The sequence below is a fragment of the Hippocampus guttulatus genome, chromosome 2, assembly GCF_054856545.1.
Source record: "Hippocampus guttulatus isolate MCC_2025c chromosome 2, RoL_Hgut_1.0, whole genome shotgun sequence".
NCBI classification, from domain to species: domain Eukaryota; kingdom Metazoa; phylum Chordata; class Actinopteri; order Syngnathiformes; family Syngnathidae; genus Hippocampus; species Hippocampus guttulatus.
This window is the reverse complement of record NC_141262.1, coordinates 10,948,899-10,966,969: the sequence shown is the minus strand read 5'-3', so window position 1 is coordinate 10,966,969 and position 18,071 is coordinate 10,948,899. Positions and strand designations below refer to the sequence as shown.

Sequence of the window (18,071 nt, the reverse complement as noted above, 5' to 3'; positions counted from 1 at the left end):
TTATTATTATTATGAGCTTTCTCTAAAGTGAAAACTGTGACAAATTTGAATGGTTGGTTCTCTAAAACCATTTCCCCCAATGTTGTCTAGACACCACTCGCTCTCATTTTCAGTTCCACTGTCTTTGCTCATAAGCAGCTCGATGGAATGAAAGGATTAGGGCGTGATCAGTGACCAAATGGGTCCCCCATGAGTACCATTCAATTTGTAAAGTATCGTAGGATGGTGCTGCGGCGCAACCATTTGTTGTGTGTAATAGCACCTCCATGTGGTCATGTCTAGGCTTTGCCCTTCATTGGTCGAGGCAGTGCAGCGGGTCTCTTTCGATCAATTCGCTGTGTAAATCAGAGCGTGCAGTCCCTATTCTAGGACAATGCCCTAAACTGGCAATTACAACAAAAGTAAACAATTGTGGAAAAACTCTAAGTGGATTATCAGGAACATTTAACTGAATTCTGAAAAACAAAACCGTAATAGAATTGTTCCACGAAATTTTACCAATTTATTCCAAACAGCTACTGTCTTCATGGCGTTTCTTTATGCTTATAGAATATTAAACGATAAATACTAATGAAAACAACCACAATGCCCCAGTTTTGTTTCCTCTCAAATACGTGTCATCAGGCGTCTTAAAAGGGTGAGCAGTTGTCTTTTATTTCAGTAGAACAGTTGTGACTTGTCTTTATCGTTGCCCGGAAAGTTAACCCTTTCATTTAGCCTGATAACATGATAAACTGTCCACTGAAGTAACCACTGTCCCTAAAGGGTTAAATATTTGGGAAAAACCCGTTGTTTGTTTTATTCATAACAAATTAATAAATATCTTAATACCACCACTGCTGTATTACATCATATTTATTGAATACAAAAATAATATGCAAACATGCAATTTTCCGTAAAAGCACATAACTGTGCCACGTCCCTGGAGCACTTCAGAATCAATATTAATCTAAGAACATTTTTTACATCGAGTAAAATATCACATTTAAGAGAGATGCTGATTATTGAATGTATTCATTCATGCATGCATGTCTTTTGCGAGTTGAATTTGGCTTGCTCTGACCAATCAATCAGTGGATGGAAAAATGCTGACATCATCTCAGGTCAGTGTTCTGGCCCCGCGAGGACAAATTTGACATCCGGTTAAAGAAACAGCCTTATTGCTAACATACATTAGACTAGTTTAAGTTTCATTGGCCAGCACTACTGATTTTGAAGGACCTGGACAGATTAGATTGATATGGCAACATGTAGAGGCTGAAATCCGGGGAGGGGGGGGGGGGGGCTAGATATTTCAGGTTGGATATTTATTTTTGGCTACCAAATTCATACTTGCTTCCCTATAGTCAAAAGGGAAATAGTGGATTATGTGCATGTCTGTGTGTTTTGTGCATGTGTGTACTGCCACGGTTTCCACAACAGATGCAGCTGTCCGGCCACGTTGGACTTCGCCTATGTCACTGAGATGCTATTTTTGGGACATGTGTTGTTAGAAAGGTCAGATAAAGAAGCAAAGGCATCCTCGGGAAAGCGAAGGAAGAGGGTGTCGGGTGAATGGAGCAGAGCGACAACAGAGAGCGCAGAGCTGCATTGAACAGGCTTGTTGAGAAATCTCAACTAATTTAACTTCTGCTGGAATGGATGGAGACGCAGTGAACCAGGAGACACCTGAGTCTTCAGAGGGGACAAGTCAGACTAACTCAAGCGACAAGAAGCAGGTTGATGTGTTTCTGTATCATCAGTAAATGACAAATGTTCTTTGAAAATGCCTAGTCGTCTTCGTCCTTACCGACAGGACTGCATGACGCTAACACAAACATTTGCTACTGGATGATGTACGGTAATTATGCCAATCACTTTTTGCTATGGTCTCAAAGTGTGTAAAGATTCATCATGTATCAAGAAACGATGATCTAGGATGCTACATTACAATGCTCCAACCACAGTATGTTTCACTAACATGACATCACTACATTGTTTATTGTTTTATTGTTTATTGAGCATATATAGTATACACAATAACAGGTTGACAAAAGTCAAACAAAAATTATGTAAGGAAAATTAGAAAGTAGATAAAAGAAGAAAACACACATCATCACAGTTGTATGCTCAAGGGAGTAGGAAGAAGTAAGTAACTTATCTAGTCCTACCCCTTATTTTGTATCAATTTGATTTGATCATTTTTCAAAACAAAGAAGAAAAGAAAAATCTACATATCATCAAATGCTTTTACCCTTATGTATACTATACTATTCTATTTATACACCTTTTGGTTTGTATATATATAGTTATTCTTTCTCCTTTTGTATTTCAATTTTCTGATATTCATTATAATTATCATTTCTTGAATACAATTGATAAGTTGATCAAATCCAAAACAAGAACAAACGGTTGTCTTACTATATTTTATAAATATATCAAATTTATCTTTTTAATTCTGATTCATGTAGTTTTTTTGTACTAATCTTTTGAATTTGTTTTTGAACTCCTCCAACGATTTGCTCATTTTCAGGTCCGTTTCAAGCTTATTCCACAGGTTGACACCTATTACTGATACACACCTTTGCTTGATGTTTGTTCTTGTTCTGGATTTTTTGTATTGACATAAACTAATACTACTATTACTTAATACTGATGATTGTCAGTGTGGTACTCCCACTAGTGATACGTGAATTTATTTGTATTTACTTTTCAAATCATATTTGCATGTAATATTTAAGAACTGTTTGTCCCAAAAAATCCCAAATTTAAGCTCAGTGTTAATGTTTAAATGCGCAAAATGTTATGTTGTTTACAATAATATTAAAAATACATTTTAGGGGTGTCAAACACTTAGGCCTACTGTGCAACTATTTTTGTATGTTGATTGTGGTACTCAGGCAGACAGATAATTTATTAAGTGGCACTTCGTGTAAAAAGTCTGTGAATCTCTGCTCTTTACCCGGCGAGGGATCAGAATAGAACAGCAATAGCTGCATTCGAAAGTGTAAATGCAATTTTAGGCAGTAATCTATGACCGACCACTCATATCGTGGAATTAAACTTATGAAATAATATGAACCCAACAAAATGGAAAGTGTTATTTGAAAGGTTAAAAAAGAAAAAAAAAGAAAAAAAGAAGTTGAGCTGTGGAATATGTCTGTACAGTAAAAATTGTCAAGGTCAGATATTTTTAAAAAACTGCAAACAGTATAATTAACATCCTCATATTGCATCGTATCAGATCTTAGAGAAAAAGAAATGCCAGTATGGGCAATCCAGTTCAAATATTAGCAATAATCTATCATGAAAGCAACAAAAGAAGAAATAGCAATTGATGATTTTCAACGTTTGCCACCGTTAAAGAAAGACAATCCACATATGATTATAATATCACTGCTGTCCAACAAAAAAAGCTTGCATGGACATTATTTATTTATTTTCAGTCTCAAACGCAAATAAAAATAATCCATCCCCCAAATGTACCTTTTTTTTTTTTAGCGTGACAAAAATAAAGAAGATAAATCAGATATCTGTTGTTAACACGCCCCTTGAGAGTAGATGCTGACGGTTACGATGTAAAATGTCTAAATCGAGAAGCTCCACAAATCCCAAAGTGGTGTTTCCCATCTCGCGTTGCATGACTACTTGCTGAGGACTGTCAGATCTCCAGAGGAGGGCGCTGACTAATATTAGCTGCTCTTACTTCAAACTATAATCTTGGAGTGTCAACATAAATATCTCTCCTCCTCCAACCTCCTCCTCCTCACATTAGCAAGGCAACAAATGATGATCCACCACTGGCGGGTTTCCTAACCTTTAATGACCCAAGGCACATATTTTACAACACAGCTATATGATATCAATGATTTATATGACTTAATCCACCTCTTAATATCATCACTATCACCTCGCTGTCATAGAAACCATATACACAAAATGAGGGGACACAGTTTTGCCATGTACATCATCTGGAGTAGTTCAGAATTAATACTAATCTGTTGATCTGCTAATGTAGTTTAATGCTGCAGAATTGACAGCACTAGTGACTGTGAAGGCCCTGGGCAGATTAGTTTGATTTCACCATTCATCTAGGTTGAAATCTGATTTTACAAAAAAAAAAGGAATACAGTAATGTCATACAAAACAATATAATAGATGGAACAAATGTGTGTGTCCCAAATGATGGCCGATTTTGCTTGTTTTTCACTTAAGTCCAAAGATTTGAGATCCATATGCTAGATGGCAGTGGCAAATCTCAGAGTAGCAGCAAGCTGATACATAGTGAACAATTCTTCATTAAAAAAAAGTGGTCAGGTGCTTGCTTCAAATTGTTTATTGCCATTTCCAGTTGAAGTTTACTCTAAAAATGAGCAGAAAACAAAGAGAATTACAAGTCGTGTATATAACCACACCACATTACTTTGCCTCGTCGAAGTTTGCTGGCTAAATGCTGACACACAATGCAACACTCCAGACTAGCATCAATGGCACAGTACTTCAAAACTTTTACACTCATTATATTTGAAAATAAACACTGGCACACATGCAGAGAGACAAAAGAAAACTACCCGCATGCATATATTCTTTGTCCTCTAGGAAAAATTGCAAATGTTACCGCAGCTTGTTTGTGATGATTGTCTTCTGTGTTTCATCATCAAATCTATGGGGAGCATCTATGTGTTATTTATGTTTTTAATGTATTTTTTTAAATAAATTACAGCACTGTACAGAGTTTGGATTGAGCTTGCAAATGCAATTTAGTGCCTTTGAAAGTGTTTAGGCCAACAGAGACAGCCTTGCAGGCCATGACCGCTCACAACCTCATCAGTTGAATGTGCAATGATTCTGTGGATTAAGTCCCTGAGTGAGTTGTGTGTTGATTGCCATGCAGACAGATGAACCAGAGCTTGTGCAGAACACCGGCCCAAAAGGCAGGACTCCAGAAGAGTCCGCGGTGGAAGGTCAGGGGCTCAAAGCAGAGGTGAAGGAGGACCCCACACCACAAGTGGAGGGTGAGGAGGCTGCAGACACACACCCACTCCGGACAGCTGCTTCAAAGTCGGTTGAAGGTGTCACTGAAGGCACTGAACAAGAAGACAGGAAGGACACTGGGGAGAAAGAGAATGGGGATGATCGGAAGGAGGTCAAAAATAGAGATTTTGGTGAGAAGAAGGTCAAGAGCAAAGAGAAAGTTGAAGAAAATGTAACTGAAGACAAGAGTGTTGTTCAAAAGCCAGAAAAGGTGGAAGAGGAGAAAAAACAAGTCAAAGAAGATCAAGCAAAAGACAAAGAAAGACTGAAAGAGGCTGAAAAACAAGGGAAGGCCAAAAGGAACCCAAAAGCCACACCTCAAGTACTGTCTCGTCCGAGACCCTCAGCTCGCTCTGGCCGAGCATCCAAAAAGAGTGACATCATCGCTAAGTTCCAACAGGGCGCACCTGAGTAAGTCACCAAACATAAGAAATACACACATCAAAATTTCCATCCATCCATCCATCATCAATCCATCTGTCTATCGATCCATCCATCCACCAACAAGAGATACTTTACTATGTTTGATATGCTTCAGCACACATCTGTTTATGGCTTGTCTAGGACACCAATACCACGCAACTTCAAAATTCAGAAGTCATCCACAGCTTCAGCTACAGGGTCTTCCATCAAACAGAGAATTTTGCAGTGGTGCCGCAGCAAAACTCAACACTATCAGGTATACTGTCCAACGATGATTCAGCATTATCCATCCATCATCCATCCCTTTTCTAATCTGTATATCGTCACGAGGGTCGCGGGTATGCTGCACTGTGAGGCAAACTTGCTAGCCAGGTGCCCACTGTGCCGCCCCATTGAGCATCTTTTATTATTAATTCAACTGAAGACATAAAGCCTTCCCTTTGTCTTTCAGGGCGTAAACATAGAGAATTTCTCCTCATCTTGGTGTGATGGGATGGCTTTCTGTGCGTTGATCCACCGCTACTTCCCTGACGCTTTCGACTATAATGCTTTGAAACCCACTGAAAGGGAAAAGAATTTCACTCTGGCCTTCCAGACTGCAGAGTATGTATCTATCTATCTATCTATCTATCTATCTATCTATCTATCTATCTATCTATCTATCTATCTATCTATCTATCTATCTATCTATCTATCTATCTATCTATCTATCTATCTATCTATCTATCTATCTATTTCTATGTCCATCTGCCCTCATTATCCATCCATGATTGAATTCTCTCATGCCGTTGTTCTTTCTCTCTCGGTGTGTGGCTCATGCACTTTCTCCCCCAGGTCACTGGCCGACTGCTGGCCACTGCTGGAAGTGTCTGACATGCTCATGATGGGCAACAACCCGGACCCTATGTGTGTGTTCACCTACGTCCAATCCCTGTGTCACAGCCTCTCCAAACTGGAGAAAGAGAAGAAGGACAAAGAGGAAAAAGAGAAAGAGGAGAAAGAGAAGGAGGAGATAGTCAAAGTAGATGAAGAGAAGGATGAGAAGGGAGAGGATGCTTCCAAACAGATGTCAGTGGACAAGAATGAAGCCGATCATGCTGAGAATGGGACATTGATGAGTGGCCAGGAGGGGGAAGGCAGAGAAAGCTCAGAAACAAGTAGAAAGGAAGAAAAAGCACCAAAGAGCTGTGAGACGGAGGGAGATGGAGGAGTGTTTGTGAAGACAGAGTCCTAGGAAAGAAATGACCCCCTCAAATATTTTTTGCTCAAGGGTATTGAAAAACGTCTTAGTTCGTTGTCGGTTGACACTCTCACTTATATAAGCTATCTCATGGTTATTTTTGTATAAGCTGATGTTTTGTTCCTGTGCAAATGAAGAAGACATCTGCCTTTAAATTCTAATGATTGTGTATTCTAAGAAAATAAATGAAACAATTAATAGTTTTAATTGATTTCATGATTTAAAGGCCCATTTAAGAGTTCCAGAATGGATGAATAACACTGTGATGGACAATGAGAGATGATTAAAGTCACAGTTGTGTGATGAATGATATATTGAAGATTTGAACAGTTTGTAGTGTGGTTGATACATGGGTGGGAAAGATAGAATATGACTCGAGAGTTTAATGCAGCACATATAAGTAAACAGGGGACGAGTACAAATTACTTTGATTTATATAGCACCTTTGACAGGACCCTACAACACAAAAGCTATTAATGTGCGTATGCGTGCGTGTGCGTGTGTGTACAATTCTCAAAAGAGTTTTAGGGTTTCAAAGTAAGGTTGCAAAATATGGTTAGCGTTTCAAAACAAGGTTTTCTGCCTGGCTTCTGCTTTCATTGTGTATCATCCTGAGTTAGGGTTTGTAGCTGGGTTTCAAATCACGGTTTTAAAACAGGGTAACAATTTTAGACAGCCAGGTTGTGTTTCAAGGCCATTGTGAGGGTTTCTTTCCTTCCTTAAACATGTTATTTCAAATACTGGACGTTTGTTCCACCTTGTAATTAAGAAAAGAAAGACTTGAAGCGAAGCAATCTAGTTGTAGGTCAAGAAGAAGGAGACGAGGAAGAAGGGGTGGCGGCCGTGGTCGTAGCATTACGGTAATTACCAGCGTCACATGACGGAAGTGCCATTGTGGTATCGCTCTTGGCAGGCCAAAGCTAATCTATCCGCTGTAGCGTAACGTTTCACATCTCCGACGGATTTTCTACCGGCAGCGCCCTGACTAATGTCAACAAATATGACAACGGACAATTTGAATCTCGAGTCACAGCTTTTATCCATCATGGACGTGCTGGTGAAAGCGGCGGTGCTGGAAATAAGACAGCTATTCTCGGAGAGCTCAGCGTCCCTACGGCTGCACCTGAGCCAGAGTTTGAGGGACAACGAGAGCCTGAGGATGAGGATGAAAGCGATGAAGAGCGAGATCTTCTCCCTCCGCCTGCAGACCAGGAGCAATCGGCCGGCCAGCCGTTTCTCCATCTTCCGTGCTAATGTGACTAAAGTCCGGAGCAAAACACCAGGTAACCAAGCCACATAAAAAGTTGTACTGTAGTCATACAATGTGGCTATTTGCGTTGAATGACAAAGATTAATCGATTTGCGTAAAACCGGTATTACTGGACCGTTCTTTTACAGACAAGTCCAGTAATGTCGGTATTATTTCCCTGTGACAAATATTCAGAAAGTTGTGACTGTTTAACACAGCTTGGCCAATGTCTTAATGCAGTCAATGGGAAATGGGAGGGGGGGGGATTTTGGAGCATTTGAGTTTCAAACTTTTTCGTAACTTCATCATTAAAACGTTTGCTTCACAGAAACATACCACATACAACAATGAGTGGTCATTATTTCCAAATTATTAGTTAAGTAGTTCTAAACGTCAGCATAACAAAAGTCATTATTATTTGAAAACTACAATTAACATTAAATTGACCTTTTAGTAAAGTAATTTAATCTTCAAATGCGAAGTTGTACAATACAGTAAATAAGTCAATGACTTTTATTGCTGTATGTCATCTTTATAATAGGTGCCATGCATTGAAGACAGCAAATTAGGAGTCGAGAATGAAGATATTGCACATGTTGTTAATATAACTACATTGTTAACAACAGATATGTTTTTTTTATCACTAAATAAACTGTATTGGGGGGGATGTTTTGTAATCCACTTAAATGCGAGATAAAATTTTATCAGATTAGTTGATCAATCGATGTAATAATCGATAGATTTGTTTTGATGTATATTTTTTATTGGACTGGTTTCATAGTGCCTGTAGGTGTTTGCAATGGAACGGCCGTAACTGTTCAGTTTCAGAATCAACCAGGTTATTATTGATTTCCCCAGTCCTGTGAGTCCTTTGCCTGACTAACGGCACACTGGGTGCGTTAGCAGACTCAGATGATGTGCTTCACTGGCTTAAGTTAGCGGACTCACCGAAAACAACGCAAACTCATATAATTTGGTCACTGACTGAAGTTGGCTTACTTGGATGATTTGACTCACTGACTTGAGTACACACAATCACCGGAAACACAGAAGACACATGAATTGTTTCACTAAACTCACAAGTAATACCGGTATATTTAATATACAATTCTAATGAACAAGTAGTTAGACACAATAGATGATATAGTTTATGCATATGCTGTGATCATGATATTATCATTGGGGTCCAAGCACCAGGTGGTGCAAAGACCTTCTTTGAATAGCAGTTTATTATTCTTGCAAAGGGGACATAAACATACCCCAAAACTCACCAAATTTTCCAAACGCATACTGTATATCCTGGTTTAAAAAAAAAAGGGTCTTGGGAATGACCCCTGCAAAATCACTACTAAAGCATTAACTGGAAACTGGAAAATGTCTGCTTTCAACACAGTCTATACAAGGTGTGTCAAACATATGGCCCGCGGGCCGGAACCGGCCACCGATGAGGTTCGATCTGGCCCGCAGGATAAATCAAATAAATAAAAATGCATAAAAGACACAAAATGATTATTTTGAATAAGATGCAATTCATGGATTATCCGCACACTGTTTTCTCCTTAGTCTGTAAAATGTAGGCAGGAACTCAATTTAGGGCAGCCCGGTGGTCCAGTGTTGAGCGCGTCAACTTCACAGTTCAGAAGTACAAGGTTCAATCCCAGCTCCGGCCTCCCTGTATGGAGTTTGCATGTTCTCCCCGTGCCTGCGTGGGGTTTTTCTGGGTACTCCAGTTTCCTCCCACATTCCAAAAACATGCATGGCAGGCTGATTGAACACTCTAAATTGTCCCTGGGTGTGAGTGTGAGCGCGGATGGTTGTTCGTTTCTTTGTCGCTGCAATTGGCTGGCAACCGGTTCAGGGTGTCCCCCGCCTACTGCCCGAAGTCGGCTGGGATGGGCTCCACTACCCACTGTGACCCTTGTGAGGATAAAGCGGATCAGAAAATGGATGGATTAAATTTAGATTTTAGATGCACATGTGTAAATGGAGGGCGGCCCGGTAGTCCAGTGGTTAGCACGTCGACTTCACAGTGCAGAGGTACCGGGTTCAATTCCAGCTCCGGCCTCCCTGTGTGGAGTTTGCATGTTCTCCCCGGGCCTGCGTGGGTTTTCTCCGGGTACTCCGGTTTCCTCCCACATTCCAAAAACATGCATGGCAGGCTGATTGATCGCTCTAAAATTGTCCCGAGGTGTGAGTGAGGGTGTGCATGGTTGTTCGTCTCTGTGTGCCCTGCGATTGGCTGGCTACCAATTCGGGGTGTCCCCCGCCTACTGCCCGAAGACAGCTGGGATAGGCTCCAGCACCCCCGCGACCCTAGTGAGGATGAAGCGGTTCGGAAGATGAATGAATGTGTAAATGGTTAAAAAAATGCCTTTCTTGATAAATGTCGTTTGATCTTAAAATGCATTACTATATTTTTCAATACCAATGCAGTTAATTTTTTGCCTTTATACAATCAGTGGGATCAGTTGCAAAGCATATATGTGAATGATCAAAGTAAATTGTACAATTGTTTAAGGAAATCTAAGGTGTTTCATGAAATGTTTTGTAAAATATATGTTCATTAAATTTCAACATTTTATGAATGTTCTTGTGCTTCACTATACCAAAAACAAAGGAAAGACATGATATTTTGGTTATTTTTAGCAGAGTGTGGTATAATTTTAATGGTCCGGCCCACTTGACATCTCCTGAGGCCGTAAGCGGCCCACAATGTGAAATGAGTTTGACACCCCTGGTCTATACAGTATTCAAATTTGATCACTTCATTTTCTCATGCACAATTTTGTTTTGCATTTCTAGTTGTCTTGAAGCCTCCAGCAACACAAGAAACCTCTCCCATCTCTTTGCACCTGTCAGTCAAGACATCCCCTCCTGATACAAAAGAGGTCGATTTTCTTGACCGGTCCTGCAGCAACAAATGTGATGTGTTGTTTTTTAACATGTACTTGCTTTCATGTTAGCATGCAGTTGAAGAGATCCCTGATGTCATCCTGATCAAAGATGAAGAGGATACTGGAGGATGTGAGCCAAGTGAAAGTGAGTCAAATGTGGGGAGGTGGGATCATATGATTGGGGCACAGCACTTAATGAAGTACATATCTTAGGTTAGCTTGTCTATGAATTTCCAGCACTTTTACCAGAAGAGAGGAAGATGTGGTACCTCCTGTTCAAGTCCGAATGTTCACGTCAACTCTCGTTTCAATTTTTGCTCTATAGGTGTAATGGGCACACATTAATCAGAAAGCAGAAATGCAGGTGTCTCTACGGGTTGCTGCTATTACAGCTCACTTTTCATAGGATGCTTGCTCTTACAGTTGACTCTTATTCTAATACAGTGGTTCTTAACCTGGCTTCGATCGAACCCCAAGGGTTTGGTGAGTCGGTCTCAGGGGTTTGACGGAGCCTCTGCCATGGAGGGTAAGACACATGCAACTCAACGTGTTAATTAGTTATGACGCCCGCTTGGCTATCACTGGCTGCAGATGATCACATGACATTGCTTGTCCAATCAGTACTGCGAGAAATTTAGTTCGCTCAGTAGTCAACGTGTGACTGTCATGATAGTAGTCGAAAAAGAAAAAAAAAGTATACTTATCTCTTGAAATTTTATTTACTTTTTTCTGTTTTTAATAAATGCAGTTTTTTTAAATATCTTGAATTTATTTTAAAAAATTATGTTGTTTTTTTTTTACTCATGAAGGGTTCGGTGAATGTGTATATTAACAGGTTAGGTTCGATACCTCTCAAAAGGTTAAGAAACACTGATCTAATATCTTAATTGCCTCATGGCGAACATTTTGCGTTTGTTTTAGAGATGTTATTCAATGTTATGACTGGGCAACGATTCAGTATCAATGTCTACCTGTATCGCTATCGAGGCCTGGTCATTATCAATAGAAATTGCACTCAATATATTGTCGGTTCAAAAGAAGGAACCAAACCCTCTTACTCTGCCTGTTGTAGGCAAAGGCTACAGTATGACGTTAGACTTCACAATTACAAGCACATGAGAGGAAATTAGGTGCACAATAGTTATTTTCAACTGTATTTTACCTCTTGATTTTATTTAATGTTTGTCTTTAATCACTGTCAATGTTTTTAATTTTATTTTTAATCAATTTGCCGGCAATTGTTTTTTTTCTTATTTTATTCAGGTAAAAAAAAAAAACAATAATCAATAGACTAATATGAAATACAAACATTGTGATGAACCCAGCCCTACTGAGCACATTGTTTAAAAAGAGTTTTTCACTAACAAACTCAATATAAAACACAAAAAGAGAAAAAGAGCATTCATTTTCAATTATATCAAGGTTTGGAGCAATGTATAAATCATAGAAATAAATAATATGCTCCCAGGGCTTGGCGTACAAGTCATGGCAAAACTGAACACCAAATTTCCAGTGCAGCCAATGTGACCATGCACATGTATTATTCCAGGAGTGCCAAACCAGTTGAGCTTGGTCAACTAATAGACCGCGGACTGCTCCTGGTTCGACAACGAGAGCAGTAGGGGAAGGAAAAAAGATACGCTTTTTTTCGGTGTTGAGTGTGTGTTACTATTATATATTTCGTGTTGGTGCACGTTTTAAGGAAAGGGTCAGTGCGCTCAGTGCAATGTGAACAAAACAATTTATTAAATAAATATCAACCACACACATGATGTATACCATTGTTACACATATACACGACACAACTCTTCCAGCAATACCTCCACCACTAGGTGACAGTATTGCTCAGCAAACACAATGTTCCTCTGTTAGGTCGGGTATCTTGAATTTTATTTGGCATTACTACAGAGTGGAATGCGAAATGAGGATTTTTTTTTTAGTTGTTTCACGAAACAGATTTTTGTCCTTTGCAGTTCCACTGTGTATACTGTATTTTGAAAAAAAGACATCGCATATAAGGATATAGTTTGCCACATGTCATATTGCCTAGCTGCAATGCATTTCAAGTCGGGCAAAATCATGCACATCCGTGGGTAAATGCAATTTCAGCCACTATTCACGTGTACTAATCAGTAGTGACGGTTCAAAGAAGTCCCACTCAGTCAGTCCACTTGGCAAGTGAGCATGGAATGCTTTGGAACCAAATGGGAGCGTCCTCTCAGCTGTGCAAGATGGGCTGCATTTGTGCATTAGTAGCAGAACATAAACGTGGTTTTCAATGAAAATACATTGCGGTTAGAGTGAAAAAAAAAAGCAGTATCTTGCCGCAAGCAGCAGTGGCGGTTCTAGATCAATTTCACTGAGGAGGCCGGGCTGGGGCCAGGGGTTTTGATGGAGGGGCACATTCAACCCAGGGCTAAAAAGACAGATTCTAAATCTTATTTGACTTTTTATTTCATCAAACTTTCAAAGCATTGTAGTCATGACATTTCAGTGATGAGGAAAAAAAACTGTATGAGGAGGGCTAAAATGTCTGCAAGCGTAACAATAGGCAGAGTCCATCTGTTGAGAATATTCAAGCCAGGGTTGTATATGGTACCAGCCTGCCTTGAAGCTCCTTCTCCTGTCCCCCATCAGGGTCCTGGGAAACTGTTTTAGGTCTGGCTGCATTGGCGGGTCCTCTTTACATCTACTGATGTCTCTGGACAAAGACAAACCAAATAAATGTAAACACAAGTTCTGCATGGACACAGCATATACACTAACCTGCTACACATGCATTGCTGAGGCACTCAGACATACACAAGTGTCTAAAATGTATTGATTGATGCTATTTTTTTTTCCAAGATGGCGCCCGAGTAGGCAGCCTTCGGCACGTGCTCTTCAAGAGCCTTGCTTTTTTGTTCTTTTTTGTTGTTTTTGTCTTTTGTTTTGTCACATGTTGTTTATTGTTTCATCGTGTGGACCTGATATGGACTGTTTTCAGCGTTTTTTGGCCACGACATTCGTCAAAGGAGATGTATCTGTGCTTGGTGGTTGCGCCTTCTCGGCAGCACACCTGTACCAGCACAGATTTTGATTGGGAGGAATGTCGGCGCCATTGACTGTCGGTGCTGGACAGACCTGGGGCGCTTGTGTTTTTTGCGCCTGTAATGGGCAGCATTTTTCACAACCCCGTTTTGTTCAGTGGCTATGTCGACGCTGTTGGACAGTCGGCGTTGGTGCGGCTGGATGGATGGCTGCTGAAGTTGAGGATGAGGGGAGACGGGCGTTGGCGCAGAGCGCCGATGCGTATTTGGAACCGAGAGTCGCCGCTTGGAATTGAAATGGATTTCCATGGGACAGGAGAAGTGAACCAATCTCTTTTTTCGTCAATGGATGCTACAGCTTCTTGTTGACTTTGAAACTTAGCTTGTAGCCGACGTGTGCACATTTTGAGCATGACGTCTCTGATCCACTGGTTAAAGGACACTTTAACTCTCTCCTCTTTCATCTCAAACTGCTTCAAACAACAAAGCGTGTGACGGAAAAGTGGTTAGGACTGCATGACTGTCCGTGTTTTATGTTGTGTTGTGTTTATTATTTTACTTTATGTTAACTGTTTTGTTAAGTGCTTTGTTACAGCTGCCGCTGTTGTGAAAGCGCTATATAAATCAGCATGTATTGTATGTATTGTATTGTAAAAACATGTACAATATGCTGCCTGGCATGTTTCTGTTGATCTTCTCTTGTCAGTCAGAGCTTACTACCTTTTTTTCGAAGCGATTATCCTCTCTTGTCTGCTAAGGGGTTAACATTTCTCCCCTCGACAGCGGGGACACTGTACAGTAGCCAACGAATGGCTCTCCTTTTTGCCGATGGTGGAGGTTTGCACTTGTTCAGTGACATCATATTTTGTATTTTCAGGTCACGACACCTTCCTAAATCCCTCTGTACAGAGTGAGGTTGCCACGGGGCCACAGAACCTAGAGCCTGTGGGATCTTCTTCTCTGACAGGAAGTAACGAGGAACTGAGAATCACCAGCGTTCACGGACGAGGACAAGGGCCTCTCCAAGACGAGATTGAAACGCTCTTTGCTCCAACCGATCAGCAGGTTTTTAACTCTCAGGACCTCACAATCACCCAAGACGGTTTCCTAAATGTCTTTCCCAGTGCCCGTGATCGAGCCCCGCTGAAAACTAGCCAGCTGGACAGACTTCCCTCATCTCAGACAACCATATTAAGAACAGCCGACAGTACCGCAGGACATCCCAGTCACATTGACCAGTTCCCCCAGCAGTTGAATGCCGTCTTTCCATCTCACACAGTTAACAAATCTTTAGATTGCAACTTTTGTGGCATGCCCTTCCCCAGTCGCGAGGACTTGATGGCACACAAGGCCACTCATACAGGGGAGCTGCACATATCCTGCGCAATGTGCGGCAAGTCATTTGCCAACAAGACCACGCTGGGCATCCACATGCGCATACATACTGGAGAGAAGCCGTACGCTTGCTCACTTTGCGGGAAGCGCTTCACGCAGAACGGCAGCCTGAAAATTCACCTGAGGACGCACTCCGGGGAGAAGCCGTACTCCTGCTCCCAGTGCACGGCCAGCTTTAACAACCCCAGCAACCTACGGAGGCACATGATGACGCACAACACTAACGGACCACTCTGACCGCGATTCGTGGAAAAGGATCATTTACAGTGCCATGAAAGAGTGTTTGCCCTCTTCCTGATTCCCTCAAAGACAACCCAAGTAAATCAAACATTTAGTTTCTAAATGATTTTATTCATAATTGAGGAAGAAAAATACAAACCCCTCTGGCTGTATATGAAAAAGTTTGTGCCTAAACCTAATGACTGTTTGTTTTGGTTTGGCTTACCAATCATGTGTTAGAAATGTTCTCATTTTGAGAATACTTGCCTTTTTGGCGTGCGGGACTCCGGAGGCAGCTGACAGGTACCGGCCGGCCAAGCGGAATACAGCTTCAGCGGTCGCTTAAGCAAAAACCCGGGCGTGGGAAGAGTTTGGAGATGCCAGGAAAACAACTTCCGGTCGGTTTTGAGGAAATTCTGGTCCCAACATCCGGTGCCTAAGGAGGGGGGAACAGTGCACTATTAACACTGTGTATAGTGGAGATGGGGCGCCGCTGCCCTCAACTTGGGTTGGTGGGGATAACACTTCGAAGACCTTCTCAATTCCACCAACACACTTTCCATTGAGGAAACAGAACCTGGAGACTCTGAGGTGGACTCTCCTATCTCTGGGGCTGAAAAAAACGAGGTGGTCAAAAAGCTCCTTGCTGGCAAAGCAATCATTTTCAAAGGGGGCAAATACTTTTTTGTGGGAAGGTACTTTGATATGACACTGTGATCTTCCTTGCGTGTTTCGCGAACATAACTTGTAGTTTAACCTTTGTTTGATATGCTTCTCTTTTGGTTAGATGGGGATTAGAAAAGAGGCCAAACATTACACGATAATAACGCCAGCAGTAGCAAATAAGCCATCATCCTGTTGTACGACAGAAATATATGATTAATGCTGAAAATGACCTAAAGCCAGCCAATAATATCACTTATGATTACATTTACTTTATCTGTACTTTATGATGCTACTGTACTTACCTTACCCCAATGATGGGTGAATCTTGTACAGAAGCAAGAAAGTTTCATTTATATTTGACCTGTTTGCACGACACATCCCCTACAACATTGTGCACAACAGCACACGATATTCAGAAACACCCTAACTTCATTGTTACCTCTGCAATGTGTTAGATTGTGGTGCTTTGTTGCTTAGTTGTACAAAGTACTTTACATAATTGTTCCATCAAATTCAGACAAAATTCCACATTTGGATGAAACATTTACTCCCTTCCACTTTGCAGCTCCTGCAATAGCTGATCAGTCAGGTTTTGCGGTTTTAAAATGTATCAATCATGTCGACTTATAATTTTAAGCAAGAAAGTCTAATTTATATTTGACCTGTTCGCACTACACATCTAGCTACAGACAGGTGACAAGTAGCATTTGGCGGTTTGCTTATGGGGTAATTTATGTGTTTTAACCTACCTCTATTGTTGTTGTTGCTGAACTTGTCCTTACTTTTTGTACTTTTGTACTGTTCTTTCCTGTAGTTCCTACTGGATAATAACTTAATAGCTTTGTTGGCTAAACATCAATAAACATGTTTCTTTTTCAACAACACTTGTTTTTGTTTTTGATTTTTACTTTGGATAATGGACATTACTACTTTCATTAGATTGCAGCCTTATACAGATACCGTTGCTCATGTTTGCACAACAATATACAGCAGCGATTGGCAACATCTGGCCAGGGAACATCATACAGGCTGCTCCATTTTTTTCCAGTTGTGGTCCCCTAAGCTTTTCCATTGAATCCTCTAATATTTGTGACACTACAGTTATAGAACTGATTTTTATCCCTCAGATTCCTTAATTACTTAGTGTTTTTATTTTTGGGAAACTTAAAACTATTCATGAAATAGACAATTCTACATGTCCAACATTTTTGGGGCCAAATTGTTTAATTATAATTTGATTAATTTAAAAATGTTTTGGTTTCTCAAAATAGTGTATTTTAATACATAAAATACAATATATTTACTTATTTAACATAGACTACAAGTATTTTAATTGTTTTGAGGGGTCTAGCTAGTACCTGGCGCATCAGTCCGTTTTGAAAGTCAAATGTTTCCCTTGACCCGAAACGTTTGTCCACACTGATGCAGTGTCATATAGTACTTTCTGAAACAGGGAATTGTTTTGCTTTTTGTTCCTCTTTCCGCCCCGTGAGGTTTTTTGTTTTTGTAGGAGGTTGGGTGAAGGGGGGAGGTTGTCCTTCGATTATCTTGAAACCCCCCCCCCCCCCCCAAAACCCCAGTTTAATTCCCGATACAACCCATGTAACTCAAATTACATTTCCTTTGAATTAATTAGCAGCAGCAGATTATTTCTTTTGATCATACTGAAGTGGAAGGTTTTTGTTTTTTGTTTTTTGTTTTTTTTCGTGTGGCTGTGGAATGTCGTGCGTGTATTTCCACAAGCAGCGCGCTTCCTCCCGGGCTATTGTTCTTGGGCAATCATTGAAATGACATCAGTGTGAGTTCATGTGGACGAGAAGTAGGAGGAGAGACGGGAGGTGGCCCGTCTTTTTTCTGATGTAATAGCTTTTAAATCCCAAATTACTCATTCGTGACCCGAATAACAAAAAACTGCTGGAATGTACGTGTTGCTTCTACGGCAA

The 18,071-nt window shown here is 40.6% G+C and overlaps 2 protein-coding genes across 2 annotated transcripts; both read left to right on the top strand.

Moving 5' to 3' along the window:
• The first annotated feature begins 1,528 nt into the window (after positions 1 to 1,528).
• smtnl1 (smoothelin-like 1) lies at positions 1,529 to 6,947 on the top strand. Its single transcript, XM_086105965.1, has 5 exons — positions 1,529 to 1,718; positions 4,874 to 5,424; positions 5,578 to 5,692; positions 5,888 to 6,039; positions 6,271 to 6,947. The coding sequence occupies exons 1-5, from the start codon at positions 1,638 to 1,640 to the stop codon at positions 6,668 to 6,670; spliced, it is 1,299 nt and encodes a 432-aa protein (XP_085962091.1). The 5' UTR covers positions 1,529 to 1,637; the 3' UTR covers positions 6,671 to 6,947.
• Positions 6,948 to 7,585: 638 nt separating this feature from the next.
• Positions 7,586 to 17,001, top strand: LOC147208494 (uncharacterized). The gene is made up of 4 exons (XM_086136279.1): positions 7,586 to 7,959; positions 10,728 to 10,813; positions 10,889 to 10,964; positions 14,726 to 17,001. Exons 1-4 carry the CDS (start codon positions 7,665 to 7,667, stop codon positions 15,478 to 15,480), a joined length of 1,212 nt encoding a protein of 403 aa, XP_085992405.1. The 5' UTR covers positions 7,586 to 7,664; the 3' UTR covers positions 15,481 to 17,001.
• The last annotated feature ends 1,070 nt before the right edge of the window (positions 17,002 to 18,071 follow it).

Coding starts and splice junctions, on each gene's coding strand:
- smtnl1 (XM_086105965.1), top strand. CDS start 1,638: ATGGATGGAGACGCAGTGAACCAGGAGACACCTGAGTCTTCAGAGGGG. Junction 5,425..5,577: donor TTCCAACAGGGCGCACCTGA/GTAAGTCACCAA, acceptor TGGCTTGTCTAG/GACACCAATACCACGCAACT. Junction 6,040..6,270: donor CTGGCCTTCCAGACTGCAGA/GTATGTATCTAT, acceptor TTTCTCCCCCAG/GTCACTGGCCGACTGCTGGC.
- LOC147208494 (XM_086136279.1), top strand. CDS start 7,665: ATGTCAACAAATATGACAACGGACAATTTGAATCTCGAGTCACAGCTT. Junction 10,814..10,888: donor CCCCTCCTGATACAAAAGAG/GTCGATTTTCTT, acceptor CTTTCATGTTAG/CATGCAGTTGAAGAGATCCC. Junction 10,965..14,725: donor AGGATGTGAGCCAAGTGAAA/GTGAGTCAAATG, acceptor TTGTATTTTCAG/GTCACGACACCTTCCTAAAT.